The sequence below is a fragment of the Urocitellus parryii genome, chromosome 3 (assembly GCF_045843805.1).
Source record: "Urocitellus parryii isolate mUroPar1 chromosome 3, mUroPar1.hap1, whole genome shotgun sequence".
NCBI lineage: Eukaryota > Metazoa > Chordata > Mammalia > Rodentia > Sciuridae > Urocitellus > Urocitellus parryii.
The window spans coordinates 121,917,268-121,938,765 of NC_135533.1; the positions used below are offsets into that span (position 1 = coordinate 121,917,268).

The 21,498-nt window shown below is 45.4% G+C and overlaps 1 protein-coding gene across 4 annotated transcripts in view; it reads left to right on the top strand.

Moving 5' to 3' along the window:
* Positions 1 to 9,339: 9,339 nt before the first annotated feature.
* Positions 9,340 to 21,498, top strand: part of Chfr (checkpoint with forkhead and ring finger domains) — a 29,464-nt gene continuing 17,305 nt past the window's right edge. For 3 of the 4 annotated variants that reach the window (XR_003302691.2, XM_026409680.2, XM_026409681.2), the window contains exons 1-5: positions 9,443 to 9,678; positions 15,474 to 15,573; positions 17,642 to 17,751; positions 18,582 to 18,641; positions 18,760 to 18,972. Coding sequence is in view for 3 of the 4 variants with exons in the window: in XM_026409680.2 (XP_026265465.1) it covers positions 9,549 to 9,678; positions 15,474 to 15,573; positions 17,642 to 17,751; positions 18,582 to 18,641; positions 18,760 to 18,972 (613 nt within the window). In the remaining variant the exon portion in view is untranslated. Of the gene's footprint in view, positions 9,420 to 9,442; positions 9,679 to 15,473; positions 15,574 to 17,641; positions 17,752 to 18,581; positions 18,642 to 18,759; positions 18,973 to 21,498 lie in introns of those variants that run through there. The other variant, XM_026409679.2, reaches the window with a different exon arrangement.

Below are 21,498 nucleotides of genomic sequence, written 5' to 3' on the forward strand. Positions count from 1 at the left end.
TGTGTCTTGAGAGTCTACGTGAGGAGTCCTGGTGTCCAAGGGTCTTTGAAGTAATTCTGCCAGGAAACTGTGTCTGTTGTGTAGGAATCATTACAAATAGCTGTCAGTCTCAGACAGACATGTCTGCTGAAGGGTGAAGACTTCTCTCTTGTGTGTGGTGGAGTAACCAGGATCAGAGCATGCTCCTGCCTTCAACAGCTATATGTAAAAAGACTTTTTCTTTTTTTAATTGATACATAGTAACTGTATGTTTTTGTGGGTTTCAGGATGGCTTTACAGTGTGGATACAGTGTGTAATGGTCAGGTCAGGCATATCTGTAATTGGCATCTATCTGTTAGCTCAGCTTTACATTTCTTGTGTTGAGAATATTCAGGATCCTATTAATTAGTTATTTTGAAATATTCGTATTGCTAATTGTTGCTGGGTGCAGTAGTGCACACCTGTTATCCAGGATCTTGGGAGGCTGAGGCAAGAAGATCACAAGTTTAGGCCAGCCTGGGTCCCACAGTTTAAAAATGAAAAAGGCTGGGCTGTGGCTCAGTGGTAGAGTGCCCATGGTTTCCATCACAATTCTGCAAACCAGAGCTAACTGTTCCCAACCGTAGTCAATCTACTGTGTTTCAGAATGTCAGAAGTCAGTCCTCCTGTCCAGCTACATATCTGAGCCCATTGGCTACCCTCTCTTGGCTTCCCCACCTCCACTGTTTCCCAGCCTCTGGGAACGTATTTTGGCTGGTCTCTGCTCCCTTGAGGTCAGACTTGGCTTCTGCACGTGGTATTGTTGCTCAATGCCTGACACATTTCACTTACTTGGTGACCTCCAGTTCCAACCTCATTGTTGCAAACAAAAGCAGCATTTCCATTATTTTATGTCTGAATGATATCCTGTTGTGCACATATACCACATTTTTTTTTATTCATCCAGCAACAGACACCTGAGTTGATTCCACATCTTGGCCAGTGATGATTCTTGACATGACACATGTAGTCTGTGGTCCCAGACAGATGGAGCTGACTCATGGTCACCCAGCCTACTACAGTGGCAGTTTCCAGGTGGCCACACAGGGAAGGGGCCAAGAATAGCCTTGCTGGTTAGAAGGGAAGGATTCCCACAGGGCCACAATAGCTGGACTTTGCAGGGAAGATGTGGAGGTGTGCTTAACAGAGAGGGGCTGTCTGAGGGATCCCCAACTCCTTTGGCTGAGTAAGGATTTACACATGTGTAGGAAACCTGGGAACAGCTGGAGCTGTGCAAGGCAGGGGCAATTCAAGTGGGAACTGGCCAGAGACGAATGGCTGGTCACCGTGTGGCAGCAGGCGGGCTCTCAGAAGCCCTGTTTTAGCAGAGGACTGACTAGCCCTATATCAAGCTACTCTGTTTCCAATTAAAATTTAGTGAAAGGCTGGGTTGTAGCTCAGTGGAAAAGAGCTGGCCTAACATGTGAGGTGCTGGGTTCCCTCCCTGGCCCTGCAAAAAGACAACAATTTTAAAGCACCTAGAAGAGAAATCATACATAGGAACAAATCACAGCAGGGCTTCTGGACAGGGCTGTGTAAGAAGATAAGGAAGCTGCCTTAAATTACTGAAAGAAAGCACCACAGCAAACCCCACAACCTAGAGTTCTGGTTCCATCAAAAACATCTATAAGGGCTGGGGATGTGGTTTAAGCGGTAGCGTGCTTGCCTGGCATGCGCGCGTTGCTGGGTTCTATCCTCAGCACCACATACAAATAAAGATGTTGTGTCCACCGAAAACTAAAAAAATAAATATTAAAAAAATCTCTCTCTCTCTCTCTCAAAAAAAAAAAATCTATAAATGATGGAGGCAAAATGAAGCCTTCTTAGAGTCAGAAGATTGTTTGTTCCATAGGTTGACCTGCCCATAGGAGATGCTGAAGGAAGCTCTGGGCAGCAGAGAACAGTATAGAATGGAAGTGTGGATCTGTCTAAGGAGCCCAGAGTTCTGCGAATAGCGATGAGGAGTCGATGAGAGCACTTCAGAGTGCTTTGAGAGGAGAGTTGGCCCTCACAGCCTGTATCATGACAGAGACTCTGAGTGTTTGAGATGATGAGAAGTGTCTGGCAACATAGCATGTGGGTGACCCTTAAGTGCAGTTGGATATGGCTGAGCACAGTAGCCATGCCTGTGATCCTGGCTGTACAGGAAGCTTAGGCAGGAGGAGCAGAAGCTCTGAGAAGAAAAAGGGCTGGCTCAGTGTGAGAGCAGCCCTGGGCTTGGTCCCCAGTGCTTTGGGGAAAGGGTAGTTGAATGGACCCCATCAACCAAGTGGGAAGCTGTTCCTGGGGCTCAGGGTAAGTCCCCTTCAGCAGCCACACTCGGGAGTCCTAAGTCCTAGGTGTTCACATGCTGATTGCTTTCTGTCTCTCCAGGCCCATTGCTCCTTCTCCTTTGCACCCCAGAGTTTGTCTTAGGGATGACTCCACTGTTTTTTCTTCTCAGGTTTGAACAGTGTAAGGTACCAGGAGCAGATCGGGATGGGAGGGCAGGGACCCTCTGTGCCCTCCCCACTCCCTGCTGGACACTGGCTTGGCTTTCCAGTTCACAGCCTTTCTGGCTGTGGCCCCTCTTTGGCTAAAGATTTCCTAAGCTCTCCTTCTCCTTGCCCTCAGACCTAGGGTGAATACAGCTCTGGGTGCCACCACTGGTTTGGTTTCATTTTGGAGATATCTGTAGATTGCCCCTTTATTAACATCCTTGAGTTGCTATTGAGTGTGTGGGGCATACCCGAGCACACTACTTGGGGAGCTCCACCACTGAGCTATATCGAAAGCCTTTCTTATTTTTTTTTTCTTTTTAATTGTGAAACAGGTCTTGCTAAACTGCCCGGGGTGGCCTTATGATCCTCCTGCCTCAGCCTCGAAGGTAGAAGGATAATGGGCCTGTACCACCACACCCAGCCTTAAGGTGGTTTGTTTTCTGCGTTGTGTTAAATAATGAGCACTAAGATTGTAAGAACATTAGCCCTGGTATCTGTGCCTCAAGGACACAGACTGATATCTATCAAGATTTCATATTCCAGATATTAATATTTTATCTTTGTATTTTAACAATGCAGTAGAAATTATAACAAATATGAAAGGGTGTGTGTGTGTTTCACATTTATGGCCCTGGAGTCTATTATTGTCTGTTACAAACATAAACAGGCTTGCAGTTATTACTGAATCCCTTTTCAGTAACAGAAAACAAAATGTTTGCAAAATCTTAAGCTATCTCTGGGTCAGCCACACACCTCCAAGAAGCCCTATTACTGGCTGTATCATCCTGGACCAGGAGCAAGATCAACTGTTGCCCAGGCTCTAGAAGTCACCCTGTGTGGTTGGAAGGCCCTGTCCGCTTTCTGCTGTTCCTTATGTGCAGCTCATGTGGTCTCTGCCAGTCCTCAGTTACCATTGTCCCCTCTCACACACTGCCAGAAAGAAGCCTGTCCTCCCTGAGAGTAAGGAGTTGCTTAGCTAACGTACCATGGAGCTGACTGGGCTAACTAGACTGCCAGTGAGTAACTCCCTGTGAGGCTTCCATTCCCACAACTCTGCTGCCTCACCAGCCCTTGGGTGGCGATGAAGCTCCCTTCCCCTGGACCCGCATGTCATCTCTTCTAAAACAGACGTTGATGCAGGCCTCCTCTTTGGACAGTGCCAGTAAGCACAGGGCAATCTGTGTTCATGAACTTTTGTATCACTCTGTTCTGTCTCTAAGGGATTAAATAAATGCCTTGATATTTGGTATAAGTAGAACACAGCATTGAGTTATCTGTAATTGTTTTGTAGTCCTTGTTATAATTTGCATAGGATGATCTCTGTCAGGATTGTTTCACAGCTGCATTCATTTACAAAGTGAAGGAGATTCCCACTCCCATCATCTTAGCCAGTTTTATCTATTGATGTCTTGTCTGTGACATAGGGGACAGTATAATTTCTCTTTTCTTTTCTATTTATTTATTTATTCTTCTTTTAATTAATTAATTTATTTATTTATCTATTTATTTATTTATGTTTGAACCTAGGGGCACTCTGCCACTGAGCTATATCCCCAGCTCTCTTTATTTTTTATTCTGAGATAGGGTCTTTCTGATTTGTTGAGGCTGGCCTTGAACTTCTAACCCTTCTGCCTTAGCTTCCAAGTCACTGAGATTACAGACATGCATCATCAACCCAGTAGTCAATATAACCTCTCATGACTAGTTCAAAAGATAAAATTCAACTAAATTACACCTGAAGTCTGCTTTCTTCTACAAGTTCCCACCCAACATCACACCCCACTGCCAGATCAACTTACAGGCACAGGACACAGATCAACAGGACAGGCACAGTGGCACATGCCTGTAATCCCAGATACTGTAGACACTAAAGCAGGAGCAAGACGCTGTCTCAAAATAAAACTGAAAGAGCTGGGGATGTAATTCAGTTTACAGTGTCTCTGGTTCAATCCTCAGTACTGAAAAATAAATGAGAGAAAATCAGAGATAAAAGGTTAATTTAAAAGGTTCATAAAATGGTCCGTTTCTACAATGAACAGGATAAAGACAGCGTTACAGGTGTGGCAGAACAGTTAGTACTATAAATTCTAGCAAATTTTAGAGAAAATATGATAATAGTGGTCACTAAACAGTTCTATATTTACTGAAGAAATTGAATTTACAGTTAATCTCCCAACAAGGAAAACTCCAGGCCCAGACGGTGTCACTGATGACTCTTTTCTCTTCCCACATCTCATTGGTGCTCTGTGGCAGCAGTGACAGGAGCCACTGTCATGACTGGCACCTGCACCCATGATGTGCCACCCCACCCTCCTTCTCCCACCTCTCACCCCATCCCTGCCTCTGCTGAACCCCCTTTGATTCCCATGAGACCCCCATGCCTTTCTTTCCCCTTTTTGCCTCTCTAGATGCCACACAGGAGAGAAAACACACTTCTGAGTTTGGCTTATTTTGCTTACATAATGGTCTCTAGTTCCATCCACTTTCCTGCAAATAACTATTTCATTCTTCTTTATGGCTGAATAATACATTATTCATCCACTGAGGGACACCAGGATGGTTCCATAGTTTGGCTATTGCAAATCAAGCTGCTATCAACATGGGGATGCAGGCATCACTGTGGCAAGATGACTTTTGATTCTCAAGGATTGATACTGAGGAGTGCGTAGCTAGGTCATGTGGTGGTCCCTACCTACTCTTCTGGGGAACCTCCATACTGATCACCATGGTGGAATCATAGGTATCTGTCACCATGCCCGCTGTGTTTGTTTTCAGTACTGAGAATAGAGCCCAGGGATGCCCTATTGCTAAGCTACATTCCAGCCCTTTTTATTTTATCTAATTGACTCAAAAATTGCTGAGGCTGGCCTTGAAGTAGCAATCCTCCTGCCTCAGCGTCTTGAGTAGTTAGGATTCAGGTGTGTGCCACCATGCCCAGTCTCTGCTTCAAAAAAAGGTTTTTAATCAATGTAAATCACCTTAACAGATTAAAGAGACAGAGTTTGAATATGATGATTTGTTGTTTGCTGTTGACACTTCCCAGACTTGAGTGAACACTCTGGAGATAATGTTTCTTATTTGGGAGTGCTGTTTCAGCCCATCCATGATTCACTGTGGAGCTGTGGATGGAGACCAGCCCTTTGTGCATGCCATGTGCACTCTGCCCCTGAGCTGCAGCTGAGCTGTTGACCAGGTACACCAGCAGGCCATTGAGGTCTAGGCGTGCAGGAGCTGTGCTGCCTCTCGAGCCCCATGACCTAGCAGATCCAGTGATGCCTGAGGCATTGGTGGCAGAGGGGGCTGCCTGGACCCTCTGGCAGGCCCCATAGGTGAACTATAATGCAGGCCCTTAGGACTTTGGGCAAGGCCCATGTTTATGTAGGTAAGTAGTCTCCTTTTGAGAACCAGCTTTTGGCTTGCTACTGGGGCCTATTAAGAGTTGCTTTAGGAGGCTGGGTCTGTGGTAGAGCACTTGCCTAGCATGAGTGAGGCACTGGCTTCCATCTTTAGCACCACATAAAAATAAACAAATAAAATAAAGGCATGTTGTCCATCTACAACTAAAATAAATAAATAAATAAGTAAATAAAGAGTTGTTTTAGTTTTAGTTGGGGGTTTTTCAAAGAAACAGAACCAATAGGATATATGTGTATGAATATTCATGTGTGTATATACAGTTGGCTCACAGTTTGAAAAGTTACACTACAGCTGCTTGCAACCTGGAGAGCAGAGAAGCCTCAGAAGCAGGAAGGCCAAAGGTGCAGCCCCAGTCTGTAGTCAAAAGGCCCACAAATCACTGGAAGGCTGCTGGTACAAGTCCCAGAGTCCTGGAGTCATATATCCAAGGGAGCAGGAAACCTGACGCTCAGGAAGAACCGGTCTTCCTCTTTGACATTCCGGTTCCATCTGAGCCTGTCCCGAACCACCCCCACCCCCACCCCCACCCCAGATTGGATGGTGAATGGTGCCTGTTCACACTGAGGATGGGTCTGCTCTTGTGTTTGCTCACTGATATGCCAGTCTTCTTTGGAAACAACCTCACAGACATGATCAGAAGTAAAGATTTTCCAATTCTCTAAGCATCCTTCAACCCAGTCAAGTTGACACTCAAAGTTAACCATCACAGGGACTGAATGTTACCAGAGTCCTAAGCCAAAGGCCTGACTCTGGGGCTCTAACAAATCAGGTCTCCACTAGCCCCAAACAGCAGGTGGAAAAAGTAATGGTGATGAGCAGTGATTAGTGCCACTACCCTAGGAAGATGGGACTGTGTCCTCAGCCCTGTCTTCCAGGGGTTGGCAGTGGCTTTGAGGCCTAATAGACATGGGAATGCTCAGCTGCTGAAGCAGGGGACCTTGATGAGGTGTGGTCTGTCCATCATTATCTCAGGACTGGCTGGGGGGGTCTTGTCAGAGATAAGAAGGTTGCTGTTACCTGGCTTAGTTTTGGTTCATCTCAAGATGTTTATTGATCAGACCAATTGTCCCTGGAGTACAGGGTCACTCAGAACAAAGGAGACAGATGCAAAATGGAGGAGGAGGGGCAAGCAAAACTTAACAGTGTAAGTGCTTGCTACATGAATACTTAGCAATGGAGCACCAAGTCATTGAATGGGAAAACATGAGAAAATGGTGATGTCCCCATGAATGTGCTCTAAAGGAGGGCCTCAGCTGAGCGGGGCTTCAACAGTCAAGTGAACAGGGCAACCTGGTCTGTGGATGTCAGCCTCTCTTCCCAGCCTCCCATGTCACTACTCGAGAGCTCATGAACAAAATGGCCACAGTGATGGGGATGGAGGTTACTCATGGGCTCAGCAACATTGACTTCCTCTCACCAAGGCAGACCTGGCCACAGCCGATGCTGAGTGCCCATCTGGCAGCAGTGGAGATTGATGCCAAGCCTCCCTATGGCATCCTTTCTTAGGGCATCACAGTGGACCACCTCCGTCATGGAAGGGCAGCATGCTGTTCATACTGGAACAGAAGCTCTGCATTTGCATTTGTCTTCCTGAATGCTTCGTCTCTGCCAAAGCCACCATCCAGAGATTCATGGATGCCACGTCCCTCATGGTATTCCACACCATGCCAATTCTGAGCAAGGAACCAGCTTCACAGAAAACAGGATCACCAAGGGCCCATGGTGATGGAATTCACGGGTCTTGCTGTGCTAGGGACATCATCTTACTCATCTACTTCTCTGGTGGAATCCAGAGTGATACAGTAATACATTGGTTAACGTCAGACCCCATATACAATGGTGGTCCCTTAAGATGATAATGGGGCTAAAAACTCCTATTGCCTATACTCTTACTGTTCCTTTTCTGTTTAGATACAGAGATACCATTGTTATGGCTGCTCACAGTATTCCATATAGTAACATGCTGTACAGGTTTGTGGCTTATGAACAAAGGTCTAAGAGTGTACACCCCATGCCCAGCACACTCCTGCACCCAGACTTTGCACATATACCCTGATGGGCACACAACACTGCCCACTGAGGCATTTCTCAGACCACACCCCGTCTTGAAGAGAGGCAGGGCTGTGTGTGGTGACAGATGTCTCATCACTCCCTCCACCACAAGTCCATGATGTCCCAGAGGCAGTCACTGCTGTTCCCTTGTGCAAACTTTTAGAAAATTTTAGTGGGAGAAGGGAGCGTGTTATGTGTGGGCAGGGGAGTATTTGGGGTCTGCCCTGGAGTCTTGCACATCCTAGACAACAGCTCTACTACTGAATTGCATGCCAGCCCTTTTATTTATTTTGAGACAGGGTCTCTGCTAAGGTGCCAGGCTGGTCTTGAACTTGTGATCCTCCTGCCTCAGCCTCCTCAGTCCCTGGCCTGCCTTACTACCATGTCTCAGAGATGTTCTTATTTTTGCAAATATAGGTGGAGATGCATTTACCCACCTATATTTACGAATGTTTATATATGTATATGTGTGTGTGTGTGTGTGTGTGTATATATATATATATATATATATATATATATATATATATATATATCCTTTCTCAACCGGTTATATGGAAAGCACATCGGGATATATATATATATATATATATATATATATATATATATATATTTTTTTTTTTTTAAATTTTTTTATTTATTTTTTTTTTTTACAAAAACTGGTGCCTACCTCACACTTTAATACTAAATTCGGAGGTCTTCACCAGTGTAGACCGCTGTTTGGCTCCTCTGAGCCGCCCAGAAGGCATGTGCATGGCCGTGCCCACCGTCATTTGGTCCTCGGTCATGTTTGAAGAGGGCAGAGTGGTGTTCTCTGAACCACACCCGGGAGTGCCGCTAGGTTCCACGAAGTGGGACTGCCGCGTCAAGGAAAGGGCATTGCACGTGGAAGGACGCCGCAGACCCTCGGAGCTGGGCTCCCACCTTTTGCTCCCACCAACCCTGTCATTCAAGGGCGAGAGCTAGCCCTAGCGGCCAGCCTGTCCCGTCTCGGTAACCCCTAAGTGACAACGGGGTATGAAAGTCATCCTGTTTACACTTATCTCACTACAGGTAAAGCGCACTGTTGCTTCTATCGCCGAAAGGCGTGTAGATTTAGAGTAAGGCTTTAAGAACCGTCGCACGTCCAATCCAGAAGTCACTGCATGCCCTTTGCCCCAACATAACATGGCGCCCACCGCAGCTACTTCCGTGATCCCCGAAGATGAAGTTGTCCCTGCCAGCACCAAAGATGGCGGTCTGGTCCGCAGCCTCTCGTCTGCGCACACTCCGCTGGTCGCAGGCCGACTCTTGGTGGCCGCTCCCCCGGCCGCTCTAGCCGCCGCTCTCGGTGCGTGTCGCCGCCAACCAATTGCAGGGCGCGCCGGGCGGCCCCGCCCGCGGATCAGCTGAGGGCCGCGATGTCTGTTGACAGCGGCGGGGCGGCCGGTTCCGGGGCCGGCGCGGGGCGCGGGGTGAGTGGAGGCTGTGGGCCAGAGGCCCGGGGGCGGCGGGCGGCGTCGGGGGCGCCGAGTCTCGCGCGCCCGCGGGCCGGCGGGGCCTCCTTCAGAAGGCGTTTCCGGGTCTCAGTAGGCGTGAGTCCGATGGAGCCGCCCGGGGGAGGCGAGCAGCCGCCGCAGCAGCCCTGGGGGAGGCTCCTCCGCCTGGGCGCAGAGGAGAGCGAGCCGCACGTCCTGCTGTGGAAACGCGAGTGGACCATCGGGCGGAGGCGAGGTGCGCGGCCCGGGGCGATGGAACGGAGCGGAGGGGGGACAGGGACCGACCGGGATTGGCACCGAGGGCAGGACGCGGGTGGGGAGGGACAGGACCGAAGGCGGGACCAGGAAGAGAGACGAGGACTGGGAGTGGGTGGCGGGGGAGCCCACCAGGCTGCTGGGGGTGCACTGTGCATTCCACTTTCATGAAATGGGCTCATGTAAGACCTGCCATTTATTCATATATTTGTCTGCCCCAGGTGCAATTCCGAATGCTTCGTGTAGTTCATTTATTCCTTATTCATGGCTTTATAGACTAGTTTCATTAATATATCCTTCAGAAAACAATTTCTCACGTTCGTTACTACACAAAGTTTCTTCTCTAAAAATGGTGGAATGAAATTAGCAAATTCACAGTTATGTGGGAATTAAACACAAATCTTAAATGATGGGGGTCAAAGAAGCCACAAGGGACATTAGAGAATACCTTGAAACAAGTGAAGACAAAGAATATACTGATATTTATGGAATGCAGGTAAGCAGTGAGGAAGGTCAGTTTATGGTTGTAGTGTCTACATTTAATAAGATCTCATTCCTAGCTCCTTAAATAAGTATTTGCTTAATGAGTATAGGAAGCTAAAGACTTGAACAAAATTGCACACAACTAGGGAGATAAAGTACCTTCAACTTCTGCACTACTTGTTTTTAGACTCCTCAGCTGCCATCTGGTAATTTAACTTCCCTTGTAGCTTTCCTGGTTGGAGAGAAGTAAGCTAGTGAAGTCCATAGCATGTTTAGTTTGTCTGAAAATTAATATATCGTCACTCTGACTTCATAGGTTTTTGTTTTTGTTGTTTGTTTGGTTGGTTGGTTGATTGGTACTGGGGATCAAACCCAGGAGCACTTATCCACTGAGCCACATCTCCAGCCCTTATAAATTTTTTAAAAAATTTCAGACAAGTTCTCACTAAGTTGCTTAGGGTCTCACTAAGTTGCTGAAGCTGGCCTTGAACTTGAAATCCTCCTGCCCTAACCTCCTGTCACTGGGTTCACAGGCATGTGCCCCCATGCCCCACTGACTTCATGCTTTAAAAGAGGGAGAATGAGCCTGGTGCCTTGGAGTATGCCTATAATTCCAGCTAATTGGAAGATTGAAGCAGGAGGATCACAAGTTCAAGTGCAGCCTAGGCAATTTGGTGAAACTCTGTGTTAAAAAGGACTGGGAATGTAGTTCAGTTCAGTGGCAGAACACCTCTGAGTTCTATCCCTAGTACTGAAAGAAAAAAAAAGAGGGAGAGAGAATGGGAAAGATTGCTATCCTGAAACAAATATTTTAGGTTAGTTTCACCTTTTACAATGTGCCTGCACCTTTATACTAAGATTTGGTAAGAGTAGAGGCCTTGGAAGCAGGCTTCCTGGTTTCCAACCTGTCACCAACACAGCTTACTTTGGGCTAACAACATACCTTTCCAAGTCTTTGTGTCTCCTTCGTAGAGTTGCTGTGAGGATTAAATAAGATCATATGTGAACTGCTGAAACAAGCCTGGCTTATAGTTAGCACTTTCATCAGTCACTGTTATAGCACATTATGCATGCTATTACACGTCAAGACATTCAACTTCATGATTGAGGCAGGGAGGAAAAATCTGCTTTAAGAAAAGTACTTTCAGTGAATGCATTAATAATGGTGCTATCAAAAACATAAAGGTGCTGTATTAGTCTGTTCTTACTGCCATAATAAAATACACATTCTGAGTGGCTTGAACAGTGGCTTAAAAAGCTATTTCTCAGTTTTGGAGTCTGGGAAGCCCAGGTAAAGTCCATGCTGGCCACTTTGGCTCCTGGTGAGGATGGTGTTCCTGCAGGGGCTGCCTTCTAGCTGTGTCCTCATCTGGTAAAGAAGGCACATGCTGGTCTCTTTCCCTTTTCTTAAAAGAGCACTAACCAGGGCTGGGATTGTAGCTCAGTGGTGGAGTGCTTGCCTAGCATGTGTGAGGTGCTGGGTTCGATCCTCAGCACCACATAAAAATAAAATAAATAAAATAAAGATATTGTGTCCTTCTACAGCTAAAAAAGAACACTAACTGCCTGGCACATGTCTATGATCCCAGCAACTCAGGAGGCTGAGACACGAGAATGGCAAGTTCAAAGCCAGTTTTGGCAGTTTCGTAAGTCCCAAAGTATCTTGGCAAGATTCTGTCTCAAAATAAAAAATAAAAAGAGCTGGGGATGTTGCTCAGTTGTTAAACATCCCTGGGTTCGATCCCTCATACCCTCCCCAACAAAAAAAATAAGAAAAAAAGAAAAGAAAAAGAGCACCAGTTGCATCAGATCAGAGCCATGCCCTTGTGACCCATTTCGGTTTTGTCGACTCCCCACAGGTCCTACCTTCAGGTAGTCACTTTGGGGCCTCTACATGAGTTGTGGGGGGCACAGCCTTGGGTCCTCAGAGTTGTGTGACTGTATGTTTATCTGAGAAGAATGCTTGCCTGCCACGTGCCAGGCACTGGGGAGGAGCACCGAGCTGCATCTAGGAAGGAATTTAAGAACCTCACCCACAGTGGCAAGCCGGGCAGATCATCTTGGTTCCAAACTAGAATGTGCGAGTGCTGGCATATGGAAGCCTGTCTTGAAATCCATACTGGTGATGCACTTGGCACCTGGAGCTTGGCTATGAGGGGATCGTCCTGGTGGATATGCTCGGTGGAGTGAGAATATCTTGACCACAGGTGATATTCACCTTGGATAAATGTAACAAAGTAATTCCAAAAATATATAACGTTTATGTAAGTAAGGTTTGGTTTTTGGTTTTTTGGTTTTTTTTTTGGTACTGGAAATTGAACCCAGGAGTGCTTTACGACTGAGCTATATCCCCAGCCCTTTTTATTTTTTATTAAGGAGTCAGAGTCTCATTAAGTTGCCAAGGCTGGCCTCAAATTTTCAACTCTCCTGTCTCAGCCTTCCGAGTCATTGGGATGACAGGCATGCACCACTGTGCCCAGCAAAAATATGATTTTTAAATCTATTTTTATAGAGAGATTTACATATGATAACATCTGTTTTAGTGTTTAGTTCCATGAGTCCAGCTCCACCAGTCAAGATGTAGAATATTTCCAGCATCCAGAAAGTCCCCTGGTGACCATAAAGAGCACATCCTGGTCCCACAGCCCCTTCCCTCAACCCCGGCTCCTGGAAGCCACCAGTGTGTCCACTTTCTATCCCTGTGGCTCTGGCTTTCTGGAGTGCCATCCAGGTGGAACACAGAATCCCCCACAGACCTGTACCCACTCTGCGACTCTCCTTGGAGGGGTGTTCTGATAGTTGTTCTTTGCTCTTGCTTGTGTCCGTGATTGTTCCTTTTGTGGTGGGTAGTATTCTGCTTTTGTACATACCACATTTTGTTTGTTAGTTAACTAGCAATGGATGGACATTAGTTTGTTTCTTGTTTTATCAGAAATAAAGCTATTATACATACAAGTTTACAGGTCTTTGTTTGGACATGCATATTTATTTTTCTTAGCTAAATACTTAGGAGTGGGATTTCTGTGTCATGTGTTAAGTGTATGCTTATCACCGTCAGAAGCTCCCAAAGTGTTTTCCAGAATGGTTTGCTGTTTTTCATTCCCCCTAGCAGTGCATGACTGGTCTGGTTGTTCCACTTGCTCTTTGATAGCCTTGGATGTAGTCAGTCTTACTTTGAGCCAGTTCTGTGGTGGTGTTGGAAGGCTTTCACTTTCATTTCTCTAATGATGTTGGACATTTTTCATCTGCTTATTTGCCATCCACATCTCAAAGAGATTATCAAAGAGATAAAGTGTTTGAATCTTTTAAAATTGCATTGTTGACTTTCTTGTTATTGAGTTGCCAGTGTCAGCTGTAAATTCTGGATACAATACCTTTATCAGATGAGTGCTTCACAAGTATTTTCACTAGTCTGTGGCTTGTCCATTCATCTTCATAGGCAGAGTCTTTTGAAGAACAGATGTTTAATTTTGTTTGTTTGTTATGGTGCCTAGGGCTTTGCAGATGATACACAAGTGTTCTTCATTGAGTTACATCCCCAGCCTCACAGCCCTCCCCTTTTGAGACAGGGTCTTGCCAAATTGCCCAGTCTGGCCTCAGACTTGTGATCCTCCTGCCCCAACCTCCAAAGTATCTGGGATTACAGACAAGAACCACCACATCTAGCTAGATATATAATTTGGATGAACTTCATTTTATCAATATTTTTCTTTCTGGATTGTACTTTTTGCATCCTGTCTAAGAAATTCTCACCAGAGCAAGCATCAGTAAGATTTTTTTTCTTTGTTTTCCACCACAAACTTCGTAGTTTTAGGTTTTGCATTTCTCTATGACTGGCCTTCCTTACACCAACATAACACTGTCTTTCTTGCTAAGTTAGTCAAGATATCTAAATCTTCCAACTTTGTTCTTTTTCAAAATTCCCTTGGATATGCTAATAAATTGTTTCCTATGAACTTTAAAATCAGTTTGCAGTTTCTGTAAGCCTTCTGAGCTTTTGGTTGGAATTGCATCAAATAAGTGAAATAATCCAGGAGAGAACTGGCATCTTTTTTGGTGGGGGGGGGAGGGTGGATACTGGGTATTGAACTCAGGGGCACTTGACCACTGAGCCACATCCCCTGCCCTATTTTGTATTTTATTTAGACGCAGGGTCTCACTGAGTTGCTTAAGGCCTCACTTTGGCTGAGGCTGTCTTTGAACTTGCAATCCTCCTGCGACAGCCACTGGGATTATAGGCGTGTCCCACCACATCTGGCGATAACTGGCATCTTTTTTTTTTTATCTTTTTTTGGAACTGGGGGTCTAACCCAGGGCTTTGCAAATGCAAGGCAGACTCTTTGCCACTGAGCTAAATCCTAGCCAGAGAATTGCCTCTTAACAATAGTAAACTTCTGACTACTTCTGTCATCCACAGCTCCCAGACCAGTGTTGCCACATCCTCAACCTTGCCATGACCTCCTCCTATAGCTATCTCAGTTCTTGGCCACTTTATCCTTTGGAAGCCCAAATGGCAGCTCTGTGTGTTTGGGGGTTGGGGGCACCTTCCATGAAACCAACTTTCACTGGACTTAGATGGGCTGTGACATGTCCATATCTTCCACTGCTTTGGGTTGTTGGTCTCCTCTGGAGCTGTGAATTACAGGTGTGTGCCATCATGCCCAGTATCAATTCCTTTTTTAATTGCCCTTAATTCTTTAGTATCATTATGTATCATCATAGACTGCTCTTATAAGCAGTGGTAATTAGTGATTAGACATTTAAAAGCTTCTGATAGTTTTCCTTTTGATTTAAAACGAGAGCAAGTAAGTATTTGAAGATATCCCCTCTTATATTTATTGAAGACACAATGACTTTAGTCAGTTGTGGACACATTCCCCTTCTGTTTTATATTTTCTTATACATGTGCCTATGATAATTTGGTTTTATATATTCTGTGACTGTCATTGCTTCAGTTTTGTGATGACTTATGAAACCTAAGTTTACATAGAGAAGAAGTTAAGGGGTAGGTGAAATACTGAAGAGCTAATTAAGCCCCTGAGTTTTTTTAAAACTTCTGATAATATTTATTGGACTAGATGTGCATGTGGGCATGCTATAAAATTGCCGGGAAAAAGCTGTTGAGGTGTTGATGGGGGTGGGCCAGACCCTGTCCCTCTGGGTTAATGCTCTGGCACACAAGTACTGTTTCCAGGGGTGTGTGCCACTGTCACCTGCTTTAATGAAGCAAGGCAGTAGTGTTTGCCGAACCCGAGAGTCATGTCCAGTGTCCTGCTACCCTCTCTGTTTTAGGTTGTGACCTCTCGTTCCCTAGCAATAAACTGGTCTCTGGAGATCACTGTAAAATACTAGTGGATGAGAAGTCTGGCCAGGCAACACTGGAAGATACCAGGTGAGAGTCCTGCACTAGTTTCCTGTGAGCTCGTGTGGCTCAGGAGACTGAGGCATTGTTTTGAGTGCAACCCCGTGGCTCCTTCCTCTGACTCAGGAGCTCCTTGTGGCAGATGTACTTCAGGTTTCCAGCAGGGACACCTGGGTGATGTGTGGTGTCTGTGGCCCATGCATTCCTATTAAGTTAAATATGGCTCATAAACAAGACTCACAAGCAATGGATGCATTTTTGGTTTGAATACAGGGATGCCCTATGATGTCTGATAAATTCATCATCTTAGTTGTGTAGTTTCAAAGTCCAACATGGGTCTAACTAGGCTAAAATCAAGGTTTGGAACAATACTGACCAAATTATAGTTATATCACACACACATGGAATGTGTGACAATGAATCCCATTGTTATGTGTAATTGCAATACACCAATAAAAAGCAAGGAAAAGATAAAATAAAATCAAGGTCTGGACCAGTGGTTCCTTCTAGAGGCTCCAGGGAGACTCCACTCCTTCCTTTCTCTAGCATCCAGAGATGCTGCGTGCCTGGGCAGAGGTAGGCTACAGGGGAAGGGGCAGCCGGGCAGGAGGCACTGCATGGCCAAGGCCCAGAGGTACTGGGATATGTGGTCAGAGTGGTGCATGGGAAGCCACTCCAGGGAGTGTGGGCTCCAGCTGAGAGCAGTGGGAAGTCATTGCAGGAGCTGGGGAGGAGGATCCTGTGAGGGTGAGCTGTGGGGGCTTCGGGCCTGCTGCATTGCATGGTCGAGGTCAACACTCTGATGCACTGCTTGTTGCAGGCTTTTTTTTTTTCTTTTTCTTCCAGTACTGGTGATCAAATCCAAGAATGCTTTGCCAGTGAGCTACATCTCCGATTTTTCTTTTGAGACAGGGTCTTGCCAAGTTGCTGAGGCTGACTTTCAACTTGCAATCCTCCTACCTTGGCCTCCAGAGTAGGTGGGATTACAGATGTGCACCACCACATCCAGCTTTTTTTTTTTTTTCTTTTTGATACCAGGTATTGAACCCAGAGGTGCTTAATCACTGAGCCACATCCCCAGCCCATTTTATATTCTGAGACAAGGCCTCACTAAGATACATGGGGCCTCTCTAAGTTGCTGAGGCTGGCTTTGAACTTGTGATCTTCCTGCCTCAGCCTTCTGAGCTGCTGGGATTACATTTGTGAACTACTGTGCCAGCTCATATCCAGCTTTTGTTGTAGGTTTACTGGGCATGGCTGTGACTGTTTACATCCTGTCATTGGCGGCTTTTACATTATAGCAGCAGAGCTGAGTAGTTGGACAGAGACTTTGTGACCACAGAACGGGAACTCTTATTGTCTGGCTCTTTACAGAAAATGTTTCCTGTTCCCTGACCTCAGTGAACTGCTCAGATGTGAATCCCCTCCTCCTAGTGAGCCTGCAAAGCTGAGGCATGTGGTGGTTCAGATGCTGAGTTTTATACATTCAGTATCTGTCATGTAGCTGACTCCTGGACACATTAGATCTTCCCCAGGAAGCACTTCCTGTTCCCTCTTACTTGGTCCTCCCCTTACACCATGGACCTTGACCTTTCCCATCCAGCAGTGTGGCCACTGCTGATCCAGGCTGTGTGTTCTGAGCACAGGGGCCAAGTCATCTTCCCAAGAGCCAGCACCCATCTCTTAGGAAGGAGCTATGCTTATCTGGGGGATGCGATGCCAGGGTGCACATGTGGACAGTGTTGCCCACAACTCCCAAGAGGCTGGAAATGGAAGCACAATGCTACTGAGGGGCCTCGGGACCCACCAGGAGGCACTCGAAGGGAGTCTGGCATGGGAGTACCAGAATTATTAAAACACTCGATGAGACAAATGGTTTGGTTGCCAGGTAGGTTGTCAGTAAAGGAGTAACAGGCAAGCTTTTTCCCCAAGAGAATTTTAAGAGGGTACTTGAATATGTGCTTTGTAAAATAGTTACATCATTCCTATGAGTATTTTCAAAATGATAATATTGAGCCAGTTTCCTAATGGTGGTAGAAAAATAATTTAATCCCAAATTACTTTGAGAAGGATAAATTGCACTTTGTTTTCTTTACAGTACCAATGGAACTGTGATCAACAAGCTGAAGGTGGTTAAGAAGCAGACTTGTCCTCTGCAGACGGGGGATGTCATCTACTTGGTGTACAGGAAAAATGAGCCCGAACACAGTAAGAGAGGAAAACATACTGGCTAGACTCATCCCCAGTGCTATGCTAAGGGAGTGTCCAGCTGAGGCTGGGGCATATCTTTAGAAAGTGTTGGCACAGATGTCTCCTATATATATTCCCTTTGTTGTTTGTGTGAACTCTTGGTGTAAACAGCTGGAGAATGGTAGTGTCGACCACAGTCAGAGCCTTTCTTCAAGAATGCCTCCATAGTTATGAGCAGCGCATCAAAACAGCCGAGGAGGAGCAAGTGGGGCCAGGTGGAAGAACTGGAGCTGTGGGAAGCAAAACCTAGGAAGAGGGCCTGGGCCCTTGTTGGCTCTGCTCTTGGAGACTGTATAGGAGGCAGTGAAGGTCAGCTCCAGGACTCTGTGTGTGTGAGAGAGAGAATGACATATATTCACAAAATTGCATGCCCATGATCACTGAGTAGGACAAGGAGTGCTGGGAGCCCTCTGATTTAAAGGCATCCTTGAGACTCAAAGAACACAGGGAGATCTTCCTTGGTAAGGAAGAAGAAGCAGGGGCAAAGGTTCCTTAGGGCACAGTGGGCATAAAACTAGCCCCTTGCCACATGGAAGAATCTTGAGTTTGTTCTTTCCTTTAATTATGAGCAGCATGTATTATTTGCCTTAGTCTGCCTCCTGAGGTCATTCCCTGAGGCTTGCTTATTTTAGTTGGCAAAGATGTTGCATGTCAATTGTGTTAGAATCTCTTAAACTGGTGAATGTGGTTACTGGCTGGTAAGTGAAGATAATCAGCAGGTAGATGGGCTGCGAGATGAGGGGCCCCTCCTACATGGCCACCCTCTGATAGGGTTGATTTACTCCTAGATGTGGCATACCTCTATGAATCTCTACGTGAAAAGCAAGGCATGACACGAGAATCCTTCGGTAAGTGATCTTGTGGCAAAGACATGGATGCGTGGGGGGCAGTGTCCTTTGGTTCCAGCCCTGGGATGTCTTCCTGGGCTCTCAGTATGTGTTCCTTGTGTTCCTTTTGTGCTTGCAGAAGCCAATAAAGAAAATGTGTTCCATGTGACCAAAGAGTCCTCAGATCCAGGACGGGGTGACGACCCCCAGGTCCCACCTTCGTTGTCTCCCGCCACTCAGGCATGCTTGGAGGAACCACAGCCATCAACATCGACATCAGACATCTTCCCCAGGGCCTCCACCTCTTCCACAGAGCCAACTGCCACAGGGCGAGAGCATTCCTTCAGCTCTGGTGAGATGGAGGAGGTCACGGTGACAACCACGGTGCTTTGTTTCCTAATCTTTACCACATTGTCACAGACAGAAAAGCCTTGACCAAGGCTCTCCTTAGCAGGAATTCTGTAGTGGCAAGTATTGACCTGTCCTTCCCCAAGAGAAATGCTGCAGGTACCATGGTATTTCTATATTCTCTTATTTCTTATTGAGGTATGCTCCGTATACTGTACACATCACACAATTACAGTGTACACATCACACAATTACAGTGTACACATCAGTGGTTTTTAGTGTATTCACAAAATTGCAATAAATGCCCATTATCACTGAGTCTGGAACATTCTGTCACTTGAAAGGAAATACGTTGCTTTGGATTTGCCTGTTTTGGACATTTCACAAATGTGGAATCATACAGTATGTGGTCTTTTGTGACCAACTTCTTTCACTTGGTATAATATTTCAGGGTTTACTCAGGGTAGAGTATATTTAAAAAAAAAAACAAAAAAGTGATACTGGGGATGGAACCCCAGGCATTGTGCTTGCTATACAAGTGCTGTATCACTGAGCTATATACCTCAGTCCTTTTTATTTTATTTTGAGACAGGGTGCCCTAAGTTGCTGAGGGTGGTCTCAAGTTTATGATTCTCCTGCCTCTGCCTGCCAAGTCACTGGGTCTACAGGAATGTACCACTAAGCTCAGCAGAGAAATGTATAGTTTAAAACCAATTTTACATGCCTTGTTCCTGATAGCTTAGCTCTTTTTGGCTTTCCCCACAGTTATTGGGATAAAGTCAGAACATTCAGGTGCAGTATGATATAAATATGTCCTTGCAAGTGGTGTACACATATATTCAGTAATTAGACCACAGTCTATGCTTATTTTTTAGTTTACTTTCTCAGTTATTCACTTGTATTTCTCATCTAGATTATCTTTAGAGTTAAAAAGTTAAAAAGAAATCTTTTTGAGATATTAATTTGGGGAGAATTGATATTTTTACAAAAACAGGAAGATGTTATTTCTCCCTGGTTATTAAGGTCTTTGATTTTTTTTTTTTTTTTTTTTTTTTTTTTTTTTTTTGCTACCAAGGATTGAACCCAGGGGTGCTTATCCACTGAGCCACATCCCCAGCCCTCTTTATTTTTTGTTTTGAGACGGGGTATCATCGGGTTACTTAGGGCCTTGCTAGATTGCTGAGGCTGGCTTTGAACTTGTGATCCTCCTGCCTCAATCTCCCAGGCTGCTGGGATTATAAGCATGTACCACTGTACTTGGTGTTCTTTGATTTTTCAATGAAGTGTCGTCCCCCCTCCCAATACTGGGGTTGAATCCAGTCAGGGGCACTCATATCAATGAGCTACATTTCCAGCTTTTAAAAAATTTTTTGTTCTGAGATAGGGTCTTGCTAAGTTGCCCAGCCTGGTCTTCAACTTGTGGTCCTCCTGCTCAGCCTCCTGAATGATTGGATCATAGGCATTGCCACCATGCCCAGCCCATGTAAACTTTTAAACTAAAGCCCCAGCTTCTTAAAGTCTCTTGATATGCCTTCATTTTAACATAATTAACTCAAATTTATGAATGAAAGAAATTGCAATCACACTCAAAAGGCAAACATGCCAGACCTGAGTGATCAACTAGACAAAGTCTTAAAGCTCTCTAGGCCTGTGCACCTTCACTAGGGTTCCTCAAGTATAGATAGCACAGGTGGGATGTGTGCTGGCTCTCCACAACTGGTTCCAACACCTGTGACTCATTCCATGCGATGATAGTCCTAAAGAAGTGGAAGTGCTACTCAGTCCACTTGCATGGCTCATCACACTCAAGGGCAGGCTCTGGGTTGGGTGCAGCTCTCTAGCCACATGCTTAGGTCAGGCATGCCACATCTGTCATCCTAACCTGGCATTTTATGAATATTATAAGGACTTCCTCAGAACTCAGGCATGGGACAGTTTAAAGAGAACCTTAAGTTAGATAATCTTTTATTCTGTCCATCTGTGTGCATTGTGTTTAGTCTGATAAACTGTGATAATGTTCTAAGTTCTTTAAAGAGGTAATGCATTCATATATTTGTAAATTTTAAATAATAAAATTTTTTCTGTCCATATGCCTAAGCATATATGTATAATATGCTTACAAACACTAACACTAAACACTAACACTAAGAAAACAATTATACTTATAAACATTAACAGTAGCAAAACACTTACACTAACAAAGTAACTATGGTGAAGACTTGTTGAGCACCTATTAGACATGAGAAGTGTAGTAAGTGCTCTTTTTTGGTTAAGACTCATTGATGGAGCCAGTTAGGGAGGAGCCATTACCATGCTCTTTATTCTGGAGATCGAAGCACAGCAGCCTCTCACAGTTGTAGTGTGAGTGGTGGGGACAGGAGCCAGCCCGGGAGCTGTTAGCTTTTCCCCTCAGTAAAGGGGTTCAGCTGTTTCCAAAGTCATTCTTTTCTCCTCAGCTACTCTAAGCCATTTTATCATATGATAACATGGTTTGAATATCATGGACCACATACCTGTCATACTGTGATAT